The 24,705-nt window shown below is 54.9% G+C and overlaps 1 protein-coding gene across 3 annotated transcripts in view; it reads left to right on the top strand.

Annotated features, from left to right (window-relative positions):
• LOC144950059 (FERM, ARHGEF and pleckstrin domain-containing protein 1-like) overlaps positions 1-21,634 on the top strand; it is a 76,573-nt gene extending 54,939 nt beyond the window's left edge. Inside the window, exons 4-28 of one of the 3 annotated variants that reach the window (XM_078880049.1) lie at positions 677-719; positions 1,367-1,445; positions 2,476-2,573; positions 3,202-3,316; positions 3,650-3,797; positions 5,143-5,238; positions 5,702-5,865; positions 6,332-6,403; positions 8,269-8,350; positions 8,871-9,063; positions 9,670-9,815; positions 10,407-10,496; positions 11,163-11,296; positions 11,947-12,028; positions 12,223-12,333; positions 12,563-12,689; positions 13,794-13,924; positions 14,412-14,480; positions 14,926-15,015; positions 15,302-15,384; positions 15,610-15,728; positions 15,864-16,030; positions 17,023-17,130; positions 17,329-17,480; positions 18,259-21,634. In XM_078880049.1, coding sequence (XP_078736175.1) covers positions 677-719; positions 1,367-1,445; positions 2,476-2,573; positions 3,202-3,316; positions 3,650-3,797; positions 5,143-5,238; positions 5,702-5,865; positions 6,332-6,403; positions 8,269-8,350; positions 8,871-9,063; positions 9,670-9,815; positions 10,407-10,496; positions 11,163-11,296; positions 11,947-12,028; positions 12,223-12,333; positions 12,563-12,689; positions 13,794-13,924; positions 14,412-14,480; positions 14,926-15,015; positions 15,302-15,384; positions 15,610-15,728; positions 15,864-16,030; positions 17,023-17,130; positions 17,329-17,480; positions 18,259-18,340 — 2,781 coding nt within the window. In that variant the 3' untranslated portion in view covers positions 18,341-21,634. Of the gene's footprint in view, positions 1-676; positions 720-1,366; positions 1,446-2,475; positions 2,574-3,201; positions 3,317-3,646; positions 3,798-5,142; positions 5,239-5,701; positions 5,866-6,331; positions 6,404-8,268; positions 8,351-8,870; positions 9,064-9,669; positions 9,816-10,406; positions 10,497-11,162; positions 11,297-11,946; positions 12,029-12,222; positions 12,334-12,562; positions 12,690-13,793; positions 13,925-14,411; positions 14,481-14,925; positions 15,016-15,301; positions 15,385-15,609; positions 15,729-15,863; positions 16,031-17,022; positions 17,131-17,328; positions 17,481-18,258 lie in introns of all 3 variants that reach the window. The other 2 variants (XM_078880048.1, XM_078880047.1) reach the window with 2 other exon arrangements.
• Positions 21,635-24,705: the final 3,071 nt, after the last annotated feature.

The raw sequence follows: 24,705 nt of genomic DNA, 5'->3' as shown, positions 1-24,705 counted from the left end.
GCCACCGGACGGGGAGTTTAGCAACATCCATGCGACCCACCGACCCTCGCTTCCCTCCGCGGGGCTTGGATTCCAGGCAGCCACGTGCGTAGCCACGACCTGCCGCCTAAATGCGCACAAAGACACGCACGTGCATTGCACGTGCACACGGATACAAACAGATGGGTTGGAGGGGGACGGGGGTTTGTTTTCGCTTATTGGCACAGTGTGTTAGGATGCGGTGGCATTCGGCCGCTACGTGAACCACCCGAGCGATCCGCTGGCCCTCGGCGGTTTCACGGTAGAGCCGTGACCGGTGGCGGCGGCTCGTCAACGGTGGCCTCGCGATTGCTCGCCGGCGGAGAGACTTGCCGTCCGTTCCCGGCACACGGGAACGGAAGTCATTTATGGACGGCCCCTTACCTGGAAAAATAAACAAGTTAAAAAGTTAAAAATAGTTTAAACCTCCGCCCGTCAACTAGACATCGATGTGATAATAGATGGAACTCGTACGTATAGCGGATCGCGTGGGGGTGACGCGGGGTGGGGAAGCGACGTGGACGGCGGCGTCTGATGAAACCGCTTCAATCGCCGGGGCGCGTGTGGGCGCTTCCCCGCCCCCAGCGCCCCCCCCCCCCCCCCAAACTTCGGATGAATTCCTCTGTCTCTATCTGCCCCCCCTCCCGCTTCTCCGCAGGTCTGGCTCGACCCGCTGAAGACGGTCGTGAAGCAAGTCAAGAGTGAGTGTGGGCATCCGCTCCGGTTCTGCCGGGCTGGTCGCTATCCCCGTGACGCATCTCCGGCACTCCGTTGTTGGTCTTCGGCCGCGGTTTAAAAATCGGTTCAGAGCGGAGGTCCTCGTCCCCCGCGAATCAGGGGGGGGAGGGGCGAGTAAAAAGCCTTTTCGGTCGCGAACACTCGTGCCACGCAGCAAGAAGCGCCTGGGCTCGATTCCCGACCCAGATGCCTTTTTGCGTGGAGTTTGTATGTTCTTCCTGCAGTTTGTGCAGTTTCCCGTCAATAGCTAAAAAAAAACGCTGTGACCGGTATCGTCCAAACATCCCAGTGCTCAGAATGAGAATCTTTATTTTCATACTGAAGGAATCCAACGAGCTGATAGAGCTCTTGTTCACATATGTCCAGCGCTGAAAATACTGTACCTGCAAATTACTCAGTTAGGATCGGGCGCAATAGCAACGTCGCCCCCTGCTGCGGAAAACTTGGCAGGAACCTCCTGAAAAAGAGTTGAGGCTCAGCGAGGCTTTCATGCGTAAACAAACCTTAACAATACGGATTTTACACGCACAACATCATCTCATTTAAATCCGGAGCAATGCAGCGCCGGTGCTGACGCTGCCGCTTGCGCCTCCTCTCTCGTTGTTCCCAGAGCCCAAGAACACCACCTTCAAGTTCGCCGTGAAGTTCTTCCCTCCGGAGCCCGGCCAGCTGCACGAAGAGCTCACCAAGTGAGTGTGCACATCACACTACCAGGGTCACTGCGGTCACCAGATGACCAGCCAACCAGGCCAATTAGGTCACCAGCCAACAAGGCCATCGAACCACAAGACTACCACAGGCTACCTGGCCACCAGGTCACCAAGCTTCCAGACAAACCAGATTACCAGGTCACCAGACAACCAGGTTACCACGATACCAGATGTGGCCGAGTAGTTCAGGGGGCTGATGCTATTTCAGAGTGCTCGGCCATTGTCAGAGAGTACATATTCTCCGTGAATATTTGGTCCTGAATATTTGTTAATTTGTCTCCACGAGTCCAGTGACCCAAGGGAAAAAGACCTCGGACCAGACAATGGGCGGCCGAGTCATTCCCTAGCCAGGATTTGAACTCACAACCTTCTGATTGTGAGCTGCTCACTCTACCGCTGCCATCACCTGGTCGGTTTTAATATTGGTCTGGAAATACAAATATATTCTGATGGACCAAACCATGGTTTTGTTTGTATGTGGAGCCACAGAGCCAAGGTCTGCCTACATTTGCATTTGCCCACGTATACAAGTTTTGTCTGAAACGCAGCGATTCCTTATCTCCTGGCGAAGCAAAGACCGAAGTGGATTGGCTCGCGAGAGGAGCGTGAGCTCCACCATCGCGCATCTCCCCGACCGCTTAATTCCCGGCCGCGTGGCCGCGAGCAGTAACGACGATCGGCCACGTTAAGCGCTCGGGATGAGTTCCCCCGTGAGAGGGATTTATTGAGAGGGATAAGATTTAGAGAGCCCCTTCCCTGCGCGTCTCGGGGGGAGCTCACGACGAAAGTGGCCGTGCCAGGCGGAGCGCCGAGCCAGCCATCGCCGAGGTTCTTGGCTTTCGCGTCTCGGACACCGGCCAACGTCCCTCCTAGCGGCGCGTCCTGACCAGGCCCGCTCCACTTTTCTCGACGGTCCATACGACGCCTCGAATAACTTGCGTACGTTCCCAAATCCACGTGTTCCGTCTTCCCGTCTCTCGCTCACGAAGTGCCGCCCGGGCGTCCGCAGGTACCTCTTCACCCTCCAGATCCGCCGGGACCTGCTGACCGAGCAGCTGGTGTGCAGCGACAACGCAGCTGCTGCCATCGCCTCCTACTTCCTGCAGGGTGAGAGGCACAGCTGTGCTCGTGCACGGGGAGGGGGACACTCTGTAAAGGAGATATTGCTTGTGTATTTTCTGGATGTAATGACTTGACACACTTCTCTTGAGATGGCACTTTATTGAAGACACGTTCCCCACCTCAACAGCTCCGGGTTTCCCGCGCATCTCCCTTATAAACCAACACGAGGCCACGCCCCCCCTTCTCGATCATTCTCGCTGACTGGACGCTCGCTCCACCGTCCTCTTCCACCACCTGACCATTCTCCCTTCTCGAACATTCCCATAGCCACCAGTCCATTCGCACTCACAACTGACTCCCCTGTCATTACCTTGCGTGGCCACCAGTCCCTTCACACTCACAACCGACTCCCCAGTCATTACTTCCCGTGGCCACTAGTCCCTTCACACCGCATGCAGGCTCTGTTGTCATGACACACGTTCGTGTTGCCTGGTAGGGTGGCTGCGATGTAGTGTAGTGGCCGTATGTGTGTCTGTTGCGGATATTTGTGTGGCTGCGTGCAGTTGTGTGCGCTCGTGTGCGGTTGAACGCAGTTGCGTGTAGTCGCGCGTGGTTTCTTGTGGTCACGCCGTGCTGACTGAGCGCCACCGCCGCTTGTGCCCGTGTCCCCCAGCTGAAGTGGGCGACTGCGATGAGTCCGTGGGGCGGCAGCACCTGGAGCAGAACAAGTTCCTCCCCACCCAGGAGACCTTGGCTCCCAGAATCCTGCAGCTGCACAGGGACCACTCGTGAGCATCGCACACACAACCGACACACTCGGCCTGGGCGGCCGTTAGCCCGTGTCTCTATGCCCCGGGCTAGGCTGCTGTAGCCTGTGTCTCTATCCATCTCCATCCACCAGGCTAGGCTGCTGTAGCCCGTGTCTTTATGCACCAGGCTAGGCTGCTGCCGTCAATTTCTCTCCCTGGAGCTCGTCTGCATGAGCAAGGTGTGGCATCGATAGCATTGGCCATGATGAGTCCACTGGAGCCTGTCTCTCTCCCTAGGGCCACTCCTCCGTGCCCCCTGCGTCTCTGTGCCCAAGTAGCCCCACTTTGTCCGCCGCGTGTGCCTGCCAGCAGGGGCCAGTCGCCGGCGGAGGCCGACTCTCAGCTGCTGGAGATCGCGCGCCGCCTCGACACGTACGGCGTGCGGCTGCACCCGGCCGTGGACAAGGAGGGCTCGAGCATCAACCTCGCGGTCACCCACTCTGGCGTCTCCGTCTTCCAGGTGAACCACCGCCGCCACCACCGCCGCCGCCGCCACCACCACCGCCAGGGCCCGCATAGCAGCGCTACGTGGATTTAGACGGACGGAGGATGAGTGTCCCGCGTAACGACCTCTCCGCTTCTTTCGCCCGTTACCGTCAACCCTATCAAGGAAATCCCCGAGCCTTGAGACCCGTTTTCATTCGCCGGTGTCGGCGTCCGATGACAATTTGCCATTCCCTATTCTGGGCACGGGGGGGAGGCCGTGCGGTGCAGAGAATGCTTTTTTTGAGATGGGCACCGAGTCCCTGCCACCTGTATCCCTCAGACCCTCTACCCAGCATTCACTTCTACTCTGCACCGCGAATATCCTAGATTTTTATTTTCATTGTCAGAGGTGGATTTGTTTTGCCAAGTGAAGGTAAAAAGCAGTTATGTCTTGGGTGCAGTCACTGGTGCGACTGGGCTGAGGAGAGACTCATTTGCCTGCAGTATTTGCCTGCAGTACATTTCAACGTGATAAGCCACTTCGTTGAGCGATCATTTGTGGCCAGGTCGCTTCTGAAAAAGAAGCGAATAGCTCGGTGAGCTTTACCGGGTAAAATAAAAATTGTTTAATTTATTTATGTTTAGTGCAACTTTCTGATCCGCCTCTACTGGACATCAGATTTCTCCAGGATAAATAATTGTTTTGACACTTCAGAACCCGGATGAAACCCAGAATTCAAACTCAGGATCTCGGTAACGTCTGTTCAGCGTCTCTATGACACGGCACGAGCTCCCCGAGCCACCAGACCGTCTCGCGACCTCAGTGTTTAGACGTTTGGCAAGCGCCCGTTAATTTCCATCTGATTATACGTGCACGCATTGGGTAAAATGTTTGCAAAGCAGCGTATAATTACGTCTCAAAATAACTCTGCCCACATCCTTGCCCCCTTAGCGCCCCTCCCTCCCTCCCCTCCCTCGTTGTCCATGCTGGTCCGCACCACAAATGGTACAGATTGTACTGATCCGGCGGCTAAACAGCCCAAGTATTTGGAAGATTCCGAGTTCAGATACCGGCCGGAGGTCGACTCAGCCCATCATCCCTTCTGCGGTGCATAAAATACGTACTACCACTTTGTGGGAGTCGGCATTCGCGACGGTGGCATCGTCCTTTCTCGTTATCCGTCGTCTCTCAGCCTTCGCGTCCACCCACCTACTACCCTGTACACCGATTCGATTGACGTCGTATCGATATTCGTCGTCGGGCCTTTCAGGAACGCATCCCCCGCTGGCCCTGGAGTTGCCGAAACGGTAAATTTGCGCGCTCATGCGTACGTCTGTCGTTGGTGTGCGTGCGCACGTCTCTCGGCCCGCATTTGCAGAGCGCCACCAGGATCAACGCCTTCAACTGGGGCAAGATCCGCAAGCTGAGCTTCAAGAGGAAACGCTTCCTCATTAAGTTCCATCCGGACTGCGAGGTCAGGCGCCGCCCCCCACCCGCCACGCCCCCCACCCGTCACGCCCCCCACCCGCCACGCCCCCCACCCGTCACCCCCCCCACCCGTCACCCCCCCACCCATCACCCCCCACCCATCACGGCCACGGATGCAAACGGCACTCGCCGGGAGACCTGGGACTAATGCAAATCCACTGCTGGATGAGGGCCCCTGTTCATGGGTGCTCGCTCACAACACTTGTCAAAGCAGCCTGTGTGGGCTACACGGGGGACTTTTGCCTGTGTATGCGTGCACACTCGTGTCTCTGTTCCCATGTGTCACGTTACCTGGTGTGTGCTGCATCCCAGTTTGCGTCTCTGTGTCTCCCCGTGTATCTCCCCGTGTGTGTCCCCGCGTGTCTCTGTGTCTCCCCGCATATCTCCCCGCGTGTCCCCCCGTGTGTCTCTGTGTCTCCCCGCGTATCTCCATCCCCGCGCGCATGCAGGGTAAGTACCGCGACACGCTCGAGTTCATCATGAAGAGCCGTGACGCCTCCAAGCTCTTCTGGAAGAACAGCGTGGAGTACCACGCGTTCTTCCGCCTCCTTGAGCAACCCCCACTCAAGCCCAAGCCCGTCCTCTTCAGTCGCGGCTCCTCCTTCCGCTACAGGCGAGTCCGGGGCTCCAGTGCCGGTCGCGTCTCGTGCGTCGTCACGTCGTCGTGCCCGTGCCGCGCCGATGAGCTGCAAGACAGCGAACTGGTTCCGACTGTCTTTGCGGGGGTCACCCGCGGGTAACCCCCCGGCCCTTACATGGAAATCTAGCCAGGAGCGCCCATGTGGTGTGGCCTCTTTAGTGAAACTTCATGGGGGGGGGGGGGGGGAGTGGCTTAGAATTTGGGCAATCAATTCTTTATTTCTATAGCACCATTTCGTGCAAAGGATGTCATTCAAAATTAGATGCTACGATATGCATCTCGGCGGGCGGTCAGACCAGGCGATTCGAATGTTTACGTATATTTATTGTAAAGATCTGTGAATGTTTTTTTATTGAATCAATTGTGTCCCAGCTATGACATGGCAAGCTGCGTTGCGGCGAATGTGAACGTGCGGTGTTCCCACCCTGTCTGTGTTCAGCGGGAGGACCCAGCGGCAGCTGGAGGACACCGTGAGGAGCAGCGTCAGCAAGGGCAGCGTCGCCTTCCAGAGGTGAGGGTCCCCAGCACGGAGCAAGTGTGAGTTTCACCCAGCGGGGACCGAGTGTGAGTTTCACCCAGCACGGAGCGAGTGTGAGTTTCACCCAGCACGGAGCGAGTGTGAGTTTCACCCAGCACGGAGCGAGTGTGAGTTTCACCCAGCACAGACCGAGTGTGAGTTTCACCCAGCGGGGACCGAGTGTGAGTTTCACCCAGCGAGGGACCGACTGTGAGTTTCACCTAGCGGGGAGCGAGTGTGAGTTTCATTCAGCACGGAGCGAGTGTGAGTTTCACCCAGCGAGGGACCGACTGTGAGTTTCACCCAGCGGGGAGCGAGTGTGAGTTTCATTCAGCGAGTACCGAGTGTGAGTTTCACCCAGCGGGGACTATTCGGGTGGTCTTGAAGTTTTGACTCTTGACGTGTCCCTACCTTATTCTTTGTTTTTTTCGGTAAAGTCACGTAGGTATAAAAATAAAATAAATCACGACGTTTCGGGCGCAACACAAGCATCCGTCATCAGGTGTCCCTACCTGTGGAAGGAATGTGTTGGTATATTCATAATGCTACGTTGTTTACGTGATAAACCTTACTGGCTGTGTCGGGTGGTGGAGGGTCACGACACATTTATACTAACGCGATCTAACCCAAAAAACTTTATGAATATTGGTCGCCAAAGCCTACGTATTAAAGGTTTCTGTCTGCTGTAGTAAAAATGGGGTACGTGGCTTGTGTGTGAGCCTCAAATGAGTACCTGGTGCGGTGTGTAAATGTCGCCACTCGGAAGACAAAGGCGTCCGGGCGTGGCGCTGGCCACCCACCCCATCGTGTGCCGTGCCGGCCTTCACAGGTGCTGTCTAACAGCACTTGCTCCAATAGTCTGTTAAGGCTACACGGGGGATCTCTGTCTTCATGTGCATGTGTGTGGCAATCTACGAGCCCTCGTCTCTCATCTTCTTCGCCCGCACGCTGCCGCCGCCGCGCGCCAGATATCCCGGCTCAGGGGCCCGGCTTCTCTCATTGAAACACGCGGCAGAGTTCCTCGCCGAGACAGAGAGGGACGTGCCGGCAGGGTGGCCGGTGCTCGTTAGTATTTTGACCCCTGTGGAATTCCCCCGCGGTTTGATATCTATTTAGTATTTGAACTCCTAAGGGTCCAAATGCTATGGGGTCAAACATATTATCTCACACCGCCACGAGGGGCCATTGCCTCGTGTTGTCAGATTTTCCTGGATTCGCCGCTTGAGCCGGTGTCGCATGAAATCTATATATTGGTAAATGTATTAATTAATTATCACCCATCCACCGACTAAAAAAATCCTATTTTCTAAAATCTTTCTTTGCCCACCAGGAGGCAGTGGGGACCCACGTGGTTGACTTAGAAATGTGCCTGTTGTGATATTGATAGTTTGTTTTGAAAGGATAAGATTCTGGATTTCTAGGGCCCTTCGATGCCTCAGAAAATCAAAGTGCCTTGCATCCAATCTCTTCTCAGCCATACTAATGCCATGCTGTAGTCTAGCCTAGGGGCTCCCCAGAGGCAGCTGTCCCTGTGTGGCAAAAGGTTGAATGTAGCACCGGCTTGAATGAGTCTGTCAGTAGGCGGCAATGTTTTTGTGCGTTTTTTCCCAATACAAAAATGTGTAAGTCATCTATCAAATTTGGCAAATTTGGACCGCGAGGCCACATTTTAACTGCTGTGCGTCCCGTGCTGTGTGCCAACAGATGTTTCCCTCGTTCGGTACCTTCTGTGTTGTGTGCCGATTGTGCTTTGTATTCCTTGCCGGCGTCTATGCCGAGCTGTCTGCTCACCTGTGGGTAGCGTTGTTCCCATTGCCCTGGCCGCCATGTGCTCACCATCGCCTGCTTCCCGTCCACAGGCGGAGCAGTCGCCCCCGCGCCTCCCCGAGAAGCCCAGGACTCAAGGCTGCCTCCCAGCTGACCAAGACACCCAGCACGCAGGTTTGTCTAGGCCTCACGCTGGTCTGTCTAGGCGACACGCAGGTACGGTTAGGCTCGTGTCTCTCAACTCCTTATTGGTCACATGATACCCTGGACGCTCTTGCAAATGAGATTAACCAGGTAAGATGTTTTAGTAAATAACAAATTGTGACGAATCCACAGTCCCGCTTTTTTCTAGCCACCAATATTTCCTCTTCATATGCATATGAACCCACCGCACACACCCGATGGTTGCTAATTGCAGAAAGTTGTGCCGCGGGGACGTCTGTACAAACCCCAAGCGCGGGCGGTGCCAGCCGCACACACGCACGCACCAGGTGACGCACCTGCTCAGGTGTCGTGCTTGGTCATTTGGTGAGCCCGGGGGGGGGGGGGAGACGCCATGAGATGGACGATCGTGGCAGCGCCGCCTGGTGAGTCCGGCCGAGCGGCAGAGTCCTGGACCCGCGTGTGGTGAGTTGGCGTGCGTGTACGCGTGTGGTGAGCTGGAGTGTGTGTGCGCGTACTCGCGTCTGCGTAGCTGCAGGGCGGCGGCGCCGCCGCTCGGCTTGGCGAGGAGGAGGAGGAGGAGGTGCTCGCGTGCGCGTCCCGGGCCGTCGTCGCGAGCGAGGTGGACGGCGCGAGGCCGGACACCTCGGGGGGCTCCACGCCGCACGCACAGCGCGCCGCCGAGCCGTCCGGAGAGCACCAGGGGCTTGCGCAGCACGCGGCCGGTACGCAGGGCCCGCCGGCAGATACTCGCTCACTTGTACACACGAGAGCCTCACCGAGTCTCAAGACTCTTTTTGAGGAGGGTCCTGCCAAGTTTTGTCGTAGAGGTGGGGGAGCGATGCTGCTGCTGTGATTCCAACCGAGTAATTAGCAGGTTACCTTTCAGCATTGACCAATATAACCAGTTACGTGGTCTGATTCTTGTCTTTAGCATTGATTAACTTTGACAATGCCCAATGCTGGCTATGACGGCGTCTCTGTATCAGCCCTGACCACGTGCCCTTGTGGGATAAGACTCCACAGAGAGCTGCAATAGGGTCATTGCATCAAACTAAACTCTTGAAACTAATTTATGTATTTTACCAGGTGAGGCTCACTGAGCTACGTAGCTATTTTTCAGAAGCGACTTGGCCATCACAGACGACAGCTCGACCAAGTGGCTTGATCACCTGGACCTTTACAGCAGCCAAAAACTCTTAAGCGCGCGTTTGTAAATGACGGCGCCCCCATCCTGTCCACGTCAGCACCAGCCGTGACAGAATGCACCCGTGGCAGCCGTGAGGCTTGGCTGTATTCGGCTAACGCCCGTACGTGCCGTGTGCCTGCAGCTCGGGAGGTGGGGGTCCCGCAGCCGGCGAAGGGGCCGGTGAGGTCGCCGGGGGGCGGCACGTTCCCTCCGGAGCTGTCGTCTCCGCTGCTGAGCCCGGACTCGGTGACGAGCAAGAACGAGGAGGATGAGGACGCGACGAGGAAGGTGGAGGGAGCACCCAGCACCGCTCACTCGACCACTCGCGCACACACACTCGTTCAGTTAAACACTCACCCACAACAACCGCTATTCGCCACCAAGTGGTGGTGACGTCACCACGGCGCTTGTGCCAGGCTGTGTGCACGTTGAGGCCACGTGAAGTGTCGAACGCCCGCTGGCAGCAGGTCACGGGGCAGACCCAGGTGCCACGGGTCGACTGACAGAGATGTTTGGCCGATGCACCACCTGTGCCCCCTACTGTGCCAACTTGCACCCACACCACACACATACAAACTCATTCAGTTTAACACTCTGGCACGCGCTCACTCGTTCAGTTAAAACACTTGCACGGACACTCACACTCACACACTCTCACATACACTCATTCACAAAGACACTCCGTTGATTCTGCAAAACATGCACACAGACAAACGCTCATTACTCTAAACACTAACAGACACCGACTGCCTAGCTCAGGTAAGCACACACACAAAAACGGATGCACACAGGCATGTACGCATTTACCCACGCGGACACTCGCTCTCACTCGCGCGTTGTATTGATCCGCACGTGGTGATGGCGGTGGTGTTGTCACAGCGCTACCCGGCGGACAAGGCGTACTTTGTGGCCAAGGAGGTTTGCACCACGGAGCGCACGCACCTCAAGGACCTGGAGGTGGTGACGGTGGTGGGTCTCGCGCACGCACCACCATCCCGCATCACCATCCCGCACCCCCAGCACTCGGCGCGTCGCGAGCCCTGTGGCCGAACCCGGTTTCTCGAGCGGCGCAACGAGTTTACGGCCTCCGCCCGATCACCGATGACTGCACAGGAAAACGCATCGCGTTGCATTTTGTCCTACACTTGAATTTGGCTACATTCCAGTTCTGTAGAATTTTAAACATCTGTTTGAATAACAATGCTCTTAATGTGTAGCTGTGTTCGCCTTGAGCATAATACCTGTGGGTTTGTGTCTGTAAATCATCATGTATACCAGTGTCTCTTTCGCATACCTGCGCATGTTAAGCACCTGCTAACTCGCATACCTGCATTATGGGCGCTACGAATACCTGTGTCCCAGGTATTGGGAGTGTTGTTGCCAATGTACAAGACTTGATTCAGGCAAGCCTGACTGCTGATGAGACACCGTGTGCCGAAACCGGTCCAAAGATTGCTCGTCTCGAATCAACGCGGCTGACATTATGCACTCCCATAAGGCAGTGCGGCTGATGGGTTGTGCGAAAGATTTATTTTTTGTCTGCGGAGTGACGGACACGTGGACGAGAGACCGTACGTTGCGTCCGCTTATTTATTTTACGTGCGTTAAGCGTGCGTTGTGTGCCGCGCGTGGCAGTGGTTCCGCAGTTTCCTGGGCAAGGATGGCCTGGTCATGGAGAGAGTCCCCTCCATGCTCTTCGCCAACATGGACCCCCTCTACGAGTTCCACCGCGGCTTCCTCAAAGAGGTGGAGCAGAGGCTCACGCTCTGGTGAGTCCAACGGCCGGGACGGCCGGCGGCCACCCGGTAATGCCGCTGAACCCGTGACCCGGGTTCGATTCCCTGGCCGCGATGCCACAAATGGGCCTGTTTTAGTTAGGGGAGCTATTGTTGGCATTCTTCATGGGCAACACTGTTCGTTCCAAGGCATCTTGTGTGGCAGTGGCATAGAGTGACAAGAGTTCTGCTTTAGAACACCAAAGGGAAATGTCGCTGCGAATATTACCAGTGGAGATGGCTGGCTATAATTTTATTGAACACAGACAGCACTGTGTAACGAACCCAATGGGAACCTGAGTTCAATTCCCCACGGCGGCGAACATCATTGGTAAGTGGTATCAGAATTTATATCGGGTCTCCTCTAGCCTTAAATGACCGGGTTCAGTTCCTGCTCAAGATCAATAACAGTAGCAAATATTTGACCAAGTCCTGGGCCTCCCCTAGGTTGACTAAACCTGAAGTGAAACATCAGCACTGGGGAGACGTCCAAGGCAGCTGGGCGTAGTTCAGGCCAAACCACCCCATCACTTGCCGTGCCGGCATTCATAGGTGCTCGCGAAAAGCATTTGCCCGAAGAGTCTGGTTAAAGGCGACACGGGGGATCTTTGTAAATTTTGTGTGGATCTCTGCGTTGGACGCAGGGAGGGCCGGTCGAATGCTCACCTCAAGGGCGACCACCAGCGGATCGGAGACATCATGCTGAAGAACATGAATCTGCTCAAGGTCAGTCTGGGATTTTTCTTCCAGCAAAATACAATCGTGTATGCAGTGAAACGCCTCTTGCCCGTGCCTCTGATATCCTATACCGTGCCATCGAACCGTGGAAAATCCTAATCGTGCTACCTGTGCCTGCATCTCCCCCTGTGACCCCCCCCACCCACCGTGTCTCCATGCCTGCCCCCTCGGTGGCGGTGCAGCAGTGCATGGGGCAACTGCGGCAGCACGAGGCGGTGCTGGCCGAGCTGCAGGTGGAGCTCGCCACCTCCGAGCCACTCGCCGAGTCCTGCCGCGCGTTCGAGCTGCAGAGGGTAACCCCGATATCCGCTACGTAACACGACACGCGGCAATCCCGATATCCGCTACGCAACACGGGTGGCATCGCCAGACTCGTTAACAAAACGCAGACCTCGACTCAAAAGAGGATAACCTCACCCAGACCCTAACACAGCAGCAGGGTGACCCGATGTCACCGTGGCTCAACGCAAGCCGCCTCGCCCGGCGGGCGCTCCTAACGGCGCTCCTAACGTGTCCCGGCAGGTGTGCTACCTGCCGCTGGCCGCCTTCCTGCTGCGGCCCCTGCAGCGGCCCCTGCACTACCGCCTGGTGCTGGAGCGGCTGTGCAAGCACTACTCGCCGGCGCACCCCGACTTCAAGGACTGCCGCGGTGAGCCACCGGGGTCGAGGGAGTGTGTGCTCGTGGGCTTAAGCGTACAATCTAAACGTAATCGCGGTCAATCAGAGGTGTGGACTCGAGTCATGTGACTTGGACTCGAGTCAGACTCGAGTCATGAATTTGATGACTTGCGACTCGACTTGGACTTGCATAACAATGACTTTGTCCCACCTCTGCGGTCAATAATAAGTCACGATTTCAACTGCTCCGCTGCCGCCAACACCACCAGCACCACCACGCTGTATTTGCCCCTCGCTGTCGACGAGAGAGGCCGACGCGGAGGCGCGAGGAGGATCCGTAGACGAGAGGGGAAGGCGGCAGGAGCAGCTGGGCAGTGAGCCGGCAATTTTGCAAGCTCTGCGGTCCTCTATATATCACGTTGTCTCTATTCATTACGGTGTTATCGGCCAATTAACGAGTACTTTTACTCATTGTTGAGCACAGGCCCAAAACGCCAAGTGGCCAGTGACGGAGACCGCACGATTGACGGTGTACTCGGTAACAGTTATCGCGTTGGGAGGGAATTCCAGAGTCGTAGCTATGGAGGAGGGCTCGCGCAAGAAATTGCAAGGCTGCACCTTTGTGTGAGGGGTGCTGCCGTAGCTATCCGCGCCATGCTACACAAGCTGATAACCTGGGTTTAAATCCCGGCCATGGGTCATACCAGTGGTAAGGGGGATCTAAAGTGGTTCTGGGCCTCCGCTAGGTCAGCTAAGCCTTAGATGGGTCACTCTCCTTGGAAGAGGGGATTCCTAAGTGGAGCGGTGCACGTACGTATGTTCAACTTATTTTGCACCGTGCGTAGCCGACCGTGCGAATCGTAGGTGCGAGTGTGAGGCAAGCGAGGTGGCCTGCGGTGCGGTGGTGGTTTCACGGTGCGGACGAGACAAAACAGTCCGTCTGGATTCCTCTTCAGCACTCGAAGAGGAATCAATGAGTGAATTTCACAGGAACGGTAACCATGGCAGTAGCGAGAGAGCAGTGTTGGGAGGCGACTGCCCACCAGTGAGCGTGTGACATGGAGTGAGTGCGTCGGCCGCGTGGGCGTCTTACGCGTGGGCCACTTGGGGGGAATCTTTGTCTCCGTGCGAGCAGCGGCCTTGGCGGAGGTGAACGAGGTGACGAATCAGCTGCACGCGAGCCTCATCCGCCTGGAGAACCTGCAGAAGCTGAGCGAGCTGCAGCGCGACCTCGTGGGGCTCGACAACCTCGCGTCGCCCGACCGGGTGGGCCTGGGCACACAGGGACACACGGTCACGTAGAGACGTTGGGGATCTGGGTGCATGAGGCATGGGGACATGGGGATGCGGGTTACACTGGGATCTAGGGAAACAGGTCACAGGGAGTTTAGGGACATGGGGATCCGAGGACACTGGGACTTAAAAGAACATGGGGACTTGGAATCATGGGGACACAGAGATATAGACACACACAGAGACATGGAGACACGGGGGAATGACGCTTTGGAAAACGGCTACCATTTACTACGAAGAAGGCCCATTGGCCGATAACATCGCCTCTCAGATATTTTTCCTGCCAAGGCCACGGAGTTATTGACGCAACGTGTTGAGTTTTGACCGTAGCACCTCCACCGAGTTGCTGACTGTGGCGTTGGCGTACCCCGTGCGAGGCACCTCAAGGCGCGGCGGCTGTGCCGTGGGCGCCCTGTTCACGGGAGTCCTCTTGCTTTTGTGCGAACCGCCCGACGTGCAGGAGTTTGTCCGCGAGGGCTGCCTCAACAAGCTCACGAGGAAAGGCCTGCAGCAGAGGATGTTCTTCCTGGTGAGCAGTCACTCCTCTCCCCTGTCACGCAACACCCCCCTTACATTCTCTCTGTCCAAATCAGCTCAAGCCTCCCGCAAGTCACGCGATGTGTCGGTGTCGCCACCCCCACTCTGAATACCTCCCCCCTGTCGCCTGCCCTGTGAAAACGGACGCTGCTCTATGCAGCTCACTTCTGCTTGCTCATTCCTTTCTCTCTTCTCCCTTCCCCACTCATCATCATCTTCATCACGCTCTCATCATCTCTGACATCTTCTTAGCCCGGTCATTCCTTCTCCCCTTCCTACTCCACTTCCTGCCCGGCGCTCCTTCGTTCTTCCTGCTGCTCATCTTGAGACGTGGCCTCAAAATGCCACTCCGTCCGTCTCGATTGACGTTTGACCGTAACGAGAGGCGCCTTCTCAAGCCCTCGCCGATGACCGTGTCACCCCCCGTGACTCCGCAGTTCTCGGACCTCCTCATCTACACGAGCAGGGCGCCCACCTGCACCAACCAGTTCAAGGTTCACGGGCGGCTGCCTCTCGTCGCCATGAAGGTGCGGCCCCCGACCACCCCGACCCCCCCGACCACCCCCCCCCCCCAACCCCCCCGACACCCCCCCCCCAACCCCCCCGACACCCCCCCCCCAACCCCCCCAACCCCCCCACTGGTGACACAGCACCCTCCTCGTGCGCGCTCGATGGAGTCAGTGGGTCATGTGGGTTAGGGCTTGGGACAGGGCTAAGGGGGCAACGTTAGAGCACGTGGTGTGTGTTTAGGGGACAACACGTGCCCTCTCGGTGTGAGCTCTGTCTGATACTTGTGCTGCGTGTGCTGCGCAGGTGAGGGAGAGCGAGCAGGAGTTTGGCGTTCCGTACTGCTTCACCATCTCCACACCGCACAAGAGCATTGTCGTGGCAGCCAGGTGAGTGCCTTGCTCACCACTCACCTCACCGTGTGCTACCTTGCCTTGATGTGGCTTTCCTAAACTGTATACCACGTTGCCTTTCGAAACTGTAATTGTCATTGAGAGCCAATGACGGAATTGCAATTGGCCCCATGTCTGTGACGGTTTATTCAACGGTGTTGTTTGTTTGTTGTTATTGTTCGTCGTGGATGCGCTGATGCGGGGTTCGTGGTGTCCTCCCAGCTCCCGTGTGGAGTTGGACAAGTGGATGGAGGACATCGCCCTGGCCATCGAGCTCATGAAGAAGTCCAACACTCACCCCAGCTCCCCGCTCGAGAACGGGTTCAGCGACAAGTTCAACCGTGAGTGTCCCAGCTCAGCGGCTCGCCACCCCGGCTAAGCTCGCCACGCTAACAGCATGTCAAAGGCTATGCGGGGGATCTTTGTGTATACGCGTGTGTAAGTATCTATCTGTATCTGTCTGTGTGTATGTGCAGGTTCGTCGGATGAGCTGTCGCTGGAGCCGGAGTCGGAGGAGGATCTGAATCCGCCTCCGGGCTCGCCGGACCGTCAGGCTGCGGGGCACCGCGCGAACACGACGATGCAGGTCTGCTGGCACCGCAACACCAGCATCTCCATGCTGGACCTCAACCGCGCCGTCGAGGTGAGACCGCGGCTCCGTCTTAACCCGCGGCGCACGCAGCTCACGGCGAGTCTCGCCACCCGTCTGCACTCATGCCAGCCTCTAGTCCACACCGCCACAGCCCATGCCGTTACTCCACCCCCACCGTCACAGCCCGTACCATTACTCCACCCACACTGCCACCGCCCATACCGGTTGTACCCCACTCACACCACCACTTGTACCCGTACCACCCAACCTCAATTCACAGCACTTGCATCCTAATGGGTGTCCACGGTCTGCGACCCACGATAGCCACATTGCGCCACCACCTATGCAAGCATCCTAACCAGGGCTGCGTGCCAAGATTCTTGAGCCAAGGCCACGTTGACAATCCGAGGGGCCTTGGTACGAGCTTCGAAAGGATCACATGGAAACGAGCGGACGCGGCGACGCCTTCTCGGTCACGCAGTTTGTTTTGTTTGCTTGCTGATGACTCTCAATCGGCGTCACTGCCGCCTCTTACCACTAGCAGGGAGCGTTTCCCCGCAGCCGTCGGAGCTGTTAGCGGTGGGGAGGGGGGGGGTGGCAGGGGAGTGTTTGTCGCCCGAGACCTTGAGCGAGCGCAGTCGTTATCGCCATCGTCCAAGGCCGGCGAGAAGGCAGGGTGGCCTGATCCTCCAGCCGTGAGCGGTGAGCGTAGCGATCCTGAGGCACGTATGCCAACTCCAGATGATGATAATATTTGGTACGTGCAATCCGTATGTCACTTGGGGCTGCCAACCTTTCACGAGTTCGCCGGGGATCTCTTACCGGAATTGGCATCGATCTCCCGGTGACGAATAAAAGCAATCCGGGAGATTTTTAACGGTGGGGTATTTGTAACGTGGGATACAGACTCGCAGCAAATAATTTGCGTCGTAGTCGCGAAAGTTAAAAGACCGACTCTTCTGCTTAAGGATCTGCGGCGTGTCTGCGGGTGTTGCTGCGAGTGAGATGCACGCCGGTCACTCGCGGCGCCTGTTCGTTTGCAGAACCAGCTGTCGGGGTACTTGCTGCGCAAGTTCAAGAACAGCAGCGGCTGGCAGAAGCTGTGGGTCGTCTTCACCAACTTCTGCCTCTTCTTCTACAAAACCCACCAGGTTGTGTGTTTAATCTCGACAGTTCTACTGAGATCTTCTAGGGTCGCGAGTAAAAGCTGGAAAAATATTTGAAACGGAAGATGTATAACTTCCACACGTTTTTTGTTGTAATGTTCATCTTGTAAAAAAAAACTAAAACCTAATTATGTCGTCTCGATGATGACGTCGATGACGGCGATGGTGTTGCCACGTCTGTAGGATGACTTCCCACTGGCCAGCCTGCCCCTGCTGGGCTATTCCATCACAGTCCCGACGGAGGCTGACGCCATTCAGAAGGACTACGTGTTCAAGCTCCAGTTCAAGTCCCACATCTACTTCTTCCGTGCCGAGAGCGAGTACACCTTCGACCGGTGTGTGTGTGTAGAGTATGTATTGTGGTATCGTGTGTATCGTGGCACTGGAGCAGCGGGTTATCATGCTGTGCTATGAACCCGGCCGCCCGAGTTCGATTCCCGCTCACGGCCAACACCGGTGACGATTATCTGAACCGGTCCTGGGCCTTCTCGAGGCTGACTCGGCCTCAAACGTGTACCTGGTGCGGTGTGTAAACATTGCCACTGGGGAGACAAAGGCGGCCGGGCGTGGTGCTGGCCACCCACCCCTTCGCATGCAGTGCCACTAGCCTTCATAGGTGCTCCTACGCTCGCCGGTTCACCGTAACCAGTGTCTATTTTATCCTCCAGTCACTTCCTCGTCACTCTGAGTTTCAGTGATAAATCATCTCGATGCGATTGCCTTGTGCAGCAACTTGAGTTGTTCTTTCGGTGAGCTAAGTAATCGCGGCAAAGGTGCAGCCCCGCAATGGTTCGCTCATGCCACCGCTGGCGGAAGGGCCTCCACTCGAGGGAGCTCAAGAGATCCCACCCTAAAGGGTACAATGGCCTACTCTTCCACACTGGCCGAGCGTCTTTAAAGAGGGGAGTGCCCACGCTCTACCACGCCACACCAAAAACTGCGGCGAACCGATCCGTTGTTAAAGTTGCCGTCAAGGGAGATCGAAACCAACTGGGGACCTCTGGATTCCAAGCCCGGTGTGCTGACCGTTACACCTCCACCCAATCCCTTTGCATTGGTATTTAGACGCTTCACCAATTCACGTCGTTGTCGTCGCTGTTGCTGCCGCCGCAGGTGGATGGAGGTGATCCGCAGTGCCACCAGCTCGGCGGGACGGACGCGTCTGCTCAGCCGCAAGGATTCACGCCCCGTGTAGCGTGGGGGGCAGCATCACAGGGAGCCTGGGTGCCACCAGCACCTACAGGCCCCGAGGCCCATCGCCTGCCGTGAATAGCACGGGCACCACCACCACCTCGTACTGGCGGGGTCTCCCACCACCACAACGAACGGCCTTGATCACACTACCACGTACAGCCTAGGTGCCACCAGCACGTACAGGCTGAGACCCACCACCACGTACAGCCTTGTTCCCACCACCACAATAATCAGACTAGGTTCCACCATCACCCTGTAGAGCCTGGGTTCGACCACCACAAACGGGCTGCTATGTACCACAATGTACAGCCTGGGTCCCACCACCCACAGCTTGGGGTCCCACCACAATTGAGCCATCACCGTGTCTGCAGCGGAACAGCGAGGGGCCTGCGTCCTCACACTGCCGATTCCCAGATGCCCAGATGCGGCTGCATCGGGCACCTTGTGGCTCCAGTTCAGGTCGGTCGCGATGAGCTTCGGGCTCAGGATTTTGTAATTGCAGGTGGCACGCCGGGCGGGTGATTAATCGGCTGTGGTCATACCAGTTTTCCCCGGAGGCTGCGTGGAGTTTTCTTGGTTGGGAAAACCTGAAGCGGAGCTCACCGATACCGGAACTGGGGTCGCATCACGTCGCCGTGACACGAGAGACGAGTTCAAAAAAAGTGCATAACAGTATGTGCCTCTGTGCAAAAAGTCACTCGAGAACGTTGTTTTGTAATCTTCTTTTTTGTCTTTTTGATGATTTGTACGATTTCCATTTTGGTGCCGGTAGTATTGGGGGGGGGGGGGGCACTGGTAGAGGTAGTGTTAGTGCGTAGACCGGTAACGCCTTGTACGGTGGTCGTTACCGTTAGATGCGTAAGGGTTAATCAAAAAATGCCTACGACGCGCGTTTTTAAACTCGCTCCACTTATCGATAACAAGGAATAACGTTCCTTCGGCGACACTGCGAGAGTGAAATATGTTTCCGATTTACTTCATTTACTTTGGTGTTTTGTATGCTGCTGTGAAGGAGTTGGGGGGGGGGGGAAGGTGATTTCCGGTACCGTTTTTTTCCCCTGCCGGTGCACGCTTATGCCATCCAGGAGCATGGCAGCATGGCCCCTGACGCGGCTTCCTTAGCTTCACAAAGCGAGGAGCAACCGTAATAGTTAATTCATTTGTTTAGTTGAGTTTCGCCGGGGTGAAAATGGGCGCAAGCTGTTAAAAAGACGGCGCGATGAGACTTTTTAAACGTGATCACTGAGCCAGCACCCTTAAGACCCTGAATTTAGCTCGTAGGCCTTCGTGACCAATGTTTTGATTCGTAATTGATTTATTCCCGCAGCTATATGACCCATAAATCAATGATGTACTGTGGAAATCCGAGCGGCCACGTGTGCTTAGTTTCATCTTCTTAACCCCGGGCGTGATCGATTACACAAACACGTTATTTTGAATTCTCATTCGGCGAATTTGGTTTCCAATTAATATGGCCAACCCCAACTTTGAGGGATAAAACAGACATTGGACGATTGACAGGTGGCAAACCGCTCTACACGTTGCGTGACAGAATGCACCGTCCAGCGTCGTCGGGCGAGGGAGACCTTGAATTGAAGCGGCCTTGGAGAGTTTCTCCTCGATTCCCTCCACGACGCTGAGGCTCGGTCGACAGTAGGAGAGCCACTGCAGTAATCGTCCGTCTGGCCATGCTACCACGGTAGTGCTAACGGGGGATGTGTCTCCTCACCATGTCCGACGTTTCGCTGCCCGTTGCTGGGAGCTTATGCTGGACGAGAGTGGGGACAAAAACCTCGGCAGGGGGGCAGGGATATCATTGGTGGGCGATAAAATCTGACGGAGAGTTCATTACGGGGATGGGGCCGGGCGCGATCGCTCGCTCTCTTGTGCGACGCGAGGCGATCCGAGTCTTGCGTGCCGCCGAGACGGAGTGCGTGCGTCGACGGCAGCATGGAGATCGACGCCAGCCAGTGCCTCGCCAACCGTAAACTACTGAATGTCTGCGAGGAAGTATTCTGCAACGACGCGCATTTTGAATCGCTCCTTTTTGCAGTAACAGTATTAATGCGCTGTGTGCAACGATGGCGCGCGGGGTCAGCCGACACCCCGACTCGCCCAGTCTGTGCGCCTCACCACGGCCGCCTGGGTCACGTGGTTTTTTGGGGGCCGCCCAACGCTGCATCAAGTAAGTAAATCGACTTTTGGGGGGAGGGGTGGGGATGGAACCCCCACGTCGCCAACCAAACGTGCCAGATGCATCGACAGCGCTGAAGTGCTTGGCCAAGCAAAGGCTCGGCGAGTTTCGAGACAAATGTTTCTGGAGGTGCCTTGCTTCGAGGGATGTCTGACCAAGTTCCCCGAACGAGGGAAGCACGTGGGAGGGGAAAACCAGAGATAGCGGAGGTAGACCCACAATGGTGCAGCGAGATGGGTTCACGAACCCCCCCCCACTCCCCATACCAACATCTCCTGGCCACCTCGCAGACCAGAGGCTTTGGAAATCTCACTCGCATGTCGCAACGTGATCCATCAACCCTCGCTTGCTTCCAAAGCACCGGATTGCAGACCTGTTTCCCTTCATCCAGCGAAAAAAACACCTTAAGAGAATCGAATCGAATCACGATTATAATTTGGACTCTGGCAAACTGTAGATTCTAATCCTAATCAAACCGCGACTCCCCCCTGCAGTAATTTTTCATGATTTATTGATCGCATTCTAAATAAACACCTGATCCTCGCTGATCAGCGCATGGGCCGATATCGATCCGATATTGATTACATCTCGTTCGTATTGAACCTCCTCGGTTTGTTTTACCCGTTCTTGTCTCTCGGTACCCGGATGGAGCTGTTACACGGAATAACCGCCGGTTTTTTTTGTAACATTTTAGCGAATCAGCTTTTACACAGCTTTTAAGTAGCACGTAAGGTTAACTGTGTTTGTTTTTGAGTCGTGGAAGTCTGTGTGCACACCTGTGTGTGCGCGCGCGCCTACACTTTAGCCGAAAGTAACATTTTGCAAATTCCACATACTTAGGATTATATTCGTAACCCACCAAAGAGTTTGGGTGTAGATACCTCACAAAACAATCAAACGCATCATTTGTACCGATCTTGTATAGGAGAACTTATCACTGTTAGCAAGGTTAGACGCAAGTGGTGGGGAGAAATCTGTATTTTCAGTCGGCGTTTTCGTGTTTTATTTTATAAGAAGTAGTTACGCAACGGTACATGAAGGCAACAGCTCGTGTTTATATGAACGGCTTTGCTTTACGTTAAAATAAAGAGTTGAGACGGAGGCGGCTCCGTGCGGTTTGCATCCAACGCGGGGACACGAGACCACGCACGCCCATCACCTCGATGGCAACACCCTGAGGATGGGAACACCCTGGTGAGGATGGGGGGGACACGGCGTACGGTAGCAGCAGCAGCAACAACAACAACAGCGACGTGGGGGGAAAATCCCCCTTTACCGCTTCCCCCCCCCCCCTTCTGGGAAGACACGGGAGGAGCCGGAGACGCGATGAGAAGATAAGACTGTGAACACCGACTTGAGAGTCGTGGTGAGTGTTTTGGTTGAGGTTTAGGATTGCCGCCAGGGTTCGGGTTTGGTGTTAACGAGTTTGACGATGGGGTGGGTGTTGCATTCAGGTTATGATGTCACAGAATAATGCGGGATTTGTGAGTTACAGCTGTGCTGCGGCACAGCTGTGCTGGGGCACAGCGACCTGTGTCTCGCACAAGGTCGCACGGACAAGGGAATTCATCGGGGACACGGAATCCTTGAGAGATCCTCAATGAAGTCACAGCAGCCCGTGGCACCGTTGTTGTTGTGGTAAATGGGCAGCTTTGGTAGTTACACCTCTTCTATCACCGTTGTTCAATGCAGGCCCAGAGGCCCGACACCACAACGTGGCCAGCTGATAGCGTTGTCAGCGTGACTTTGTGAGACAATCCACCCTCATCTCTTCAGAGCAGCGCAGCGCTCGCATCTGACAAAATAAACTGCGACACTGCATTGGCACATGTTGTAGAAACTGAAGAAATGGCGCATCCCCATCTCTCATAGCAAAGCGATGAAGACGTCAACTATTAAACATGTTCCTTTTCGGCCAGTGTTATTGAGGAATATGAGTTTGTTGGCCTTTGTGTTAGAGAATGACCCATTGAAGCAGACACTGCAGAGCTTACCTCTGACATATCGTCACTTGACGTCTGGTCCGCACAGTAGGGGACAGCACTTTCTCACCTGCTAGGCCACTGAGAGATATGTTTGGCACATGGCTGTGAAACTGATAAGTTATTTTTGAAGCTGGAATTTAGTCAAATTAAGTGCAGGGCTAAATTTAATTTAATTTTTTTTAGTCATTTAGCCACTGAACAGAGACCAACTCACTGCACTTGAGAACACAGTTTCATCACAGGCAGCTGCCTAAATGAGAACCACGGTTTCTCAGATGTGCCTGCCAACCGCTCCGACACCCTGCCACCTATGATGAGTAATCTACCTGACGGCGATAGAAGACCAACTGACACACAATTGGTGTGACCTATTCACTTCTGATAGCGAAGATTCTCGCTTCAAATCGCTTTGGGAGACTCTCTGGGATGATGAGGTGTGGGTTTCCTCCGGGTACTCTGGTTTCTATGACTGTGGTCATCCACAACAGGACCACAACAACATTACGATGCAATGCCCGATCCACATATATACGAAAGGAGGCACTCCGCTGCTTCCGACCCGGTTATCTGGCTTGACTGCCTGAATGTGAAATTGCAGTTGTTACTCTGCATGAGTAAAAAAAAAACTGTTTGGAATGTGCCAAACATTCCAATGCAGGACCATCCTGAAAAAGAATCTTGATACCCAGTATATAATAAATAAAAGGCATTAATTATATGAATGCTGACGGAGCTGAGCAGCTTATTACTCTGCCCAGGAATTATCTGTCCATCCTTCGTTGGACGCTTCAAACATTTTCCTGAAAACGAATGAATAAATAACCCCGCTCGTATAACTCCGTGATGAATTTGAATAAGCCGAGTTATTTATTCCGGTCTCTCAACGTGAACTCATTGTATGACAGTTTGCCCCCAGGGGCTGATGGTGAGCTCTGAATGCAAAATATCATCAGGGACCGTAGGAAGTTGTGTACAATTATGTAATTACGGTTTTAATTTGGCCAGATAGCCAACTGCTTCTCAAGGAATTTGTTGCGGCAGCGTGCGGTTTTTAGATTTGGTGGACAATTCTCTTTTTTTAGTGGTTTTATTTTTCGGTATACCGTGGAAGGAAAGCAAAGCGCCTTCATAAAAAAACACCACCCGCACGCACGTGTGGGTTATTACGCTAAAACCTTTGTTAGGTTTGCGAGCGACAGAACGGATCCCGGGAAGTGCCACCTTGCTACCCTGCAGGTAAGGTGTCTCGTGAATTATGGCCCCATCTCAACATGACCCACCAACCCTGGCTACAAGTTACTGCATTCAAGTTGCGCATCAGTCCCAGTCCATCTGTTGCTGCGTGGAAGCTGAGCACTGAGAGTCGCATGAGAGAGGAGAGGAAAGCAGAGGTGAGTCCCGAGCAGATATTGCAGAAGCCGAGTTGCGACATTGAAATCCATCCAGAATTCTATTGGGAGGGAGCCAGTGTAGGGCTCGGAGTCTTGGGGCTCCAGGCGGGAAGTCTGGCAGCAGGATTTGTTATTTGGCAATGAAGGCCTGAAACGTGCTTAATTTGATTTTAATTTCAGACTACAGTGTCGTTGTTGATTAACGAATGTGTTGAGTTTTTTGTTGTTGTTCATTGTGCTTGTATGCCTCGGCCAACATAGCACCATCACCAAATGAATGTAATTATAATGAAAGGGCCATTGACTGAAACGTTATCTATTATATTACATTTCCTCTTTTGGGCAGTGTTGAGTATTATTGACGAACTTGTTCGTCAAATCACGTGACATTTCTTTCATACCCTGCCCAAAATCTCATCGTGGCATCACCCACCGTTCGTGCCACTCGCCACGCCACGTGCAACTTGGCACGGGGAATTAAACTTAACAAAAAATATCAACGCACGTTCGTGGATGGCTCTTCCCCCCGTAGGGTAGGGGCGTGCAGAGAGGAAGCCCGGCATGCCTTAATAAAGTAAAGTAGGAAACACAAAGGACTCTGTGCTTGTCCGAGATGAGAATGTGAGAGAGTTCACCGAGATGAGAATATATATTCTTGGTTCTTTCGGTAAAGTCACGTGGAAGGGAAACAATACAATTCTCACGACGTTGCGATTGCAACACAAGAACATTTTCTTGCTGTGGTTTTTACACCTGATGATGATTGCTTGTGTTGCAATCGAAACGTCGTGAGAAT

The sequence above is a fragment of the Lampetra fluviatilis genome, chromosome 56, assembly GCF_964198595.1.
Source record: "Lampetra fluviatilis chromosome 56, kcLamFluv1.1, whole genome shotgun sequence".
Classification (NCBI taxonomy): Eukaryota; Metazoa; Chordata; class Hyperoartia; order Petromyzontiformes; family Petromyzontidae; genus Lampetra; species Lampetra fluviatilis.
This window is presented reverse-complemented; position numbering and strand designations above follow the sequence as displayed.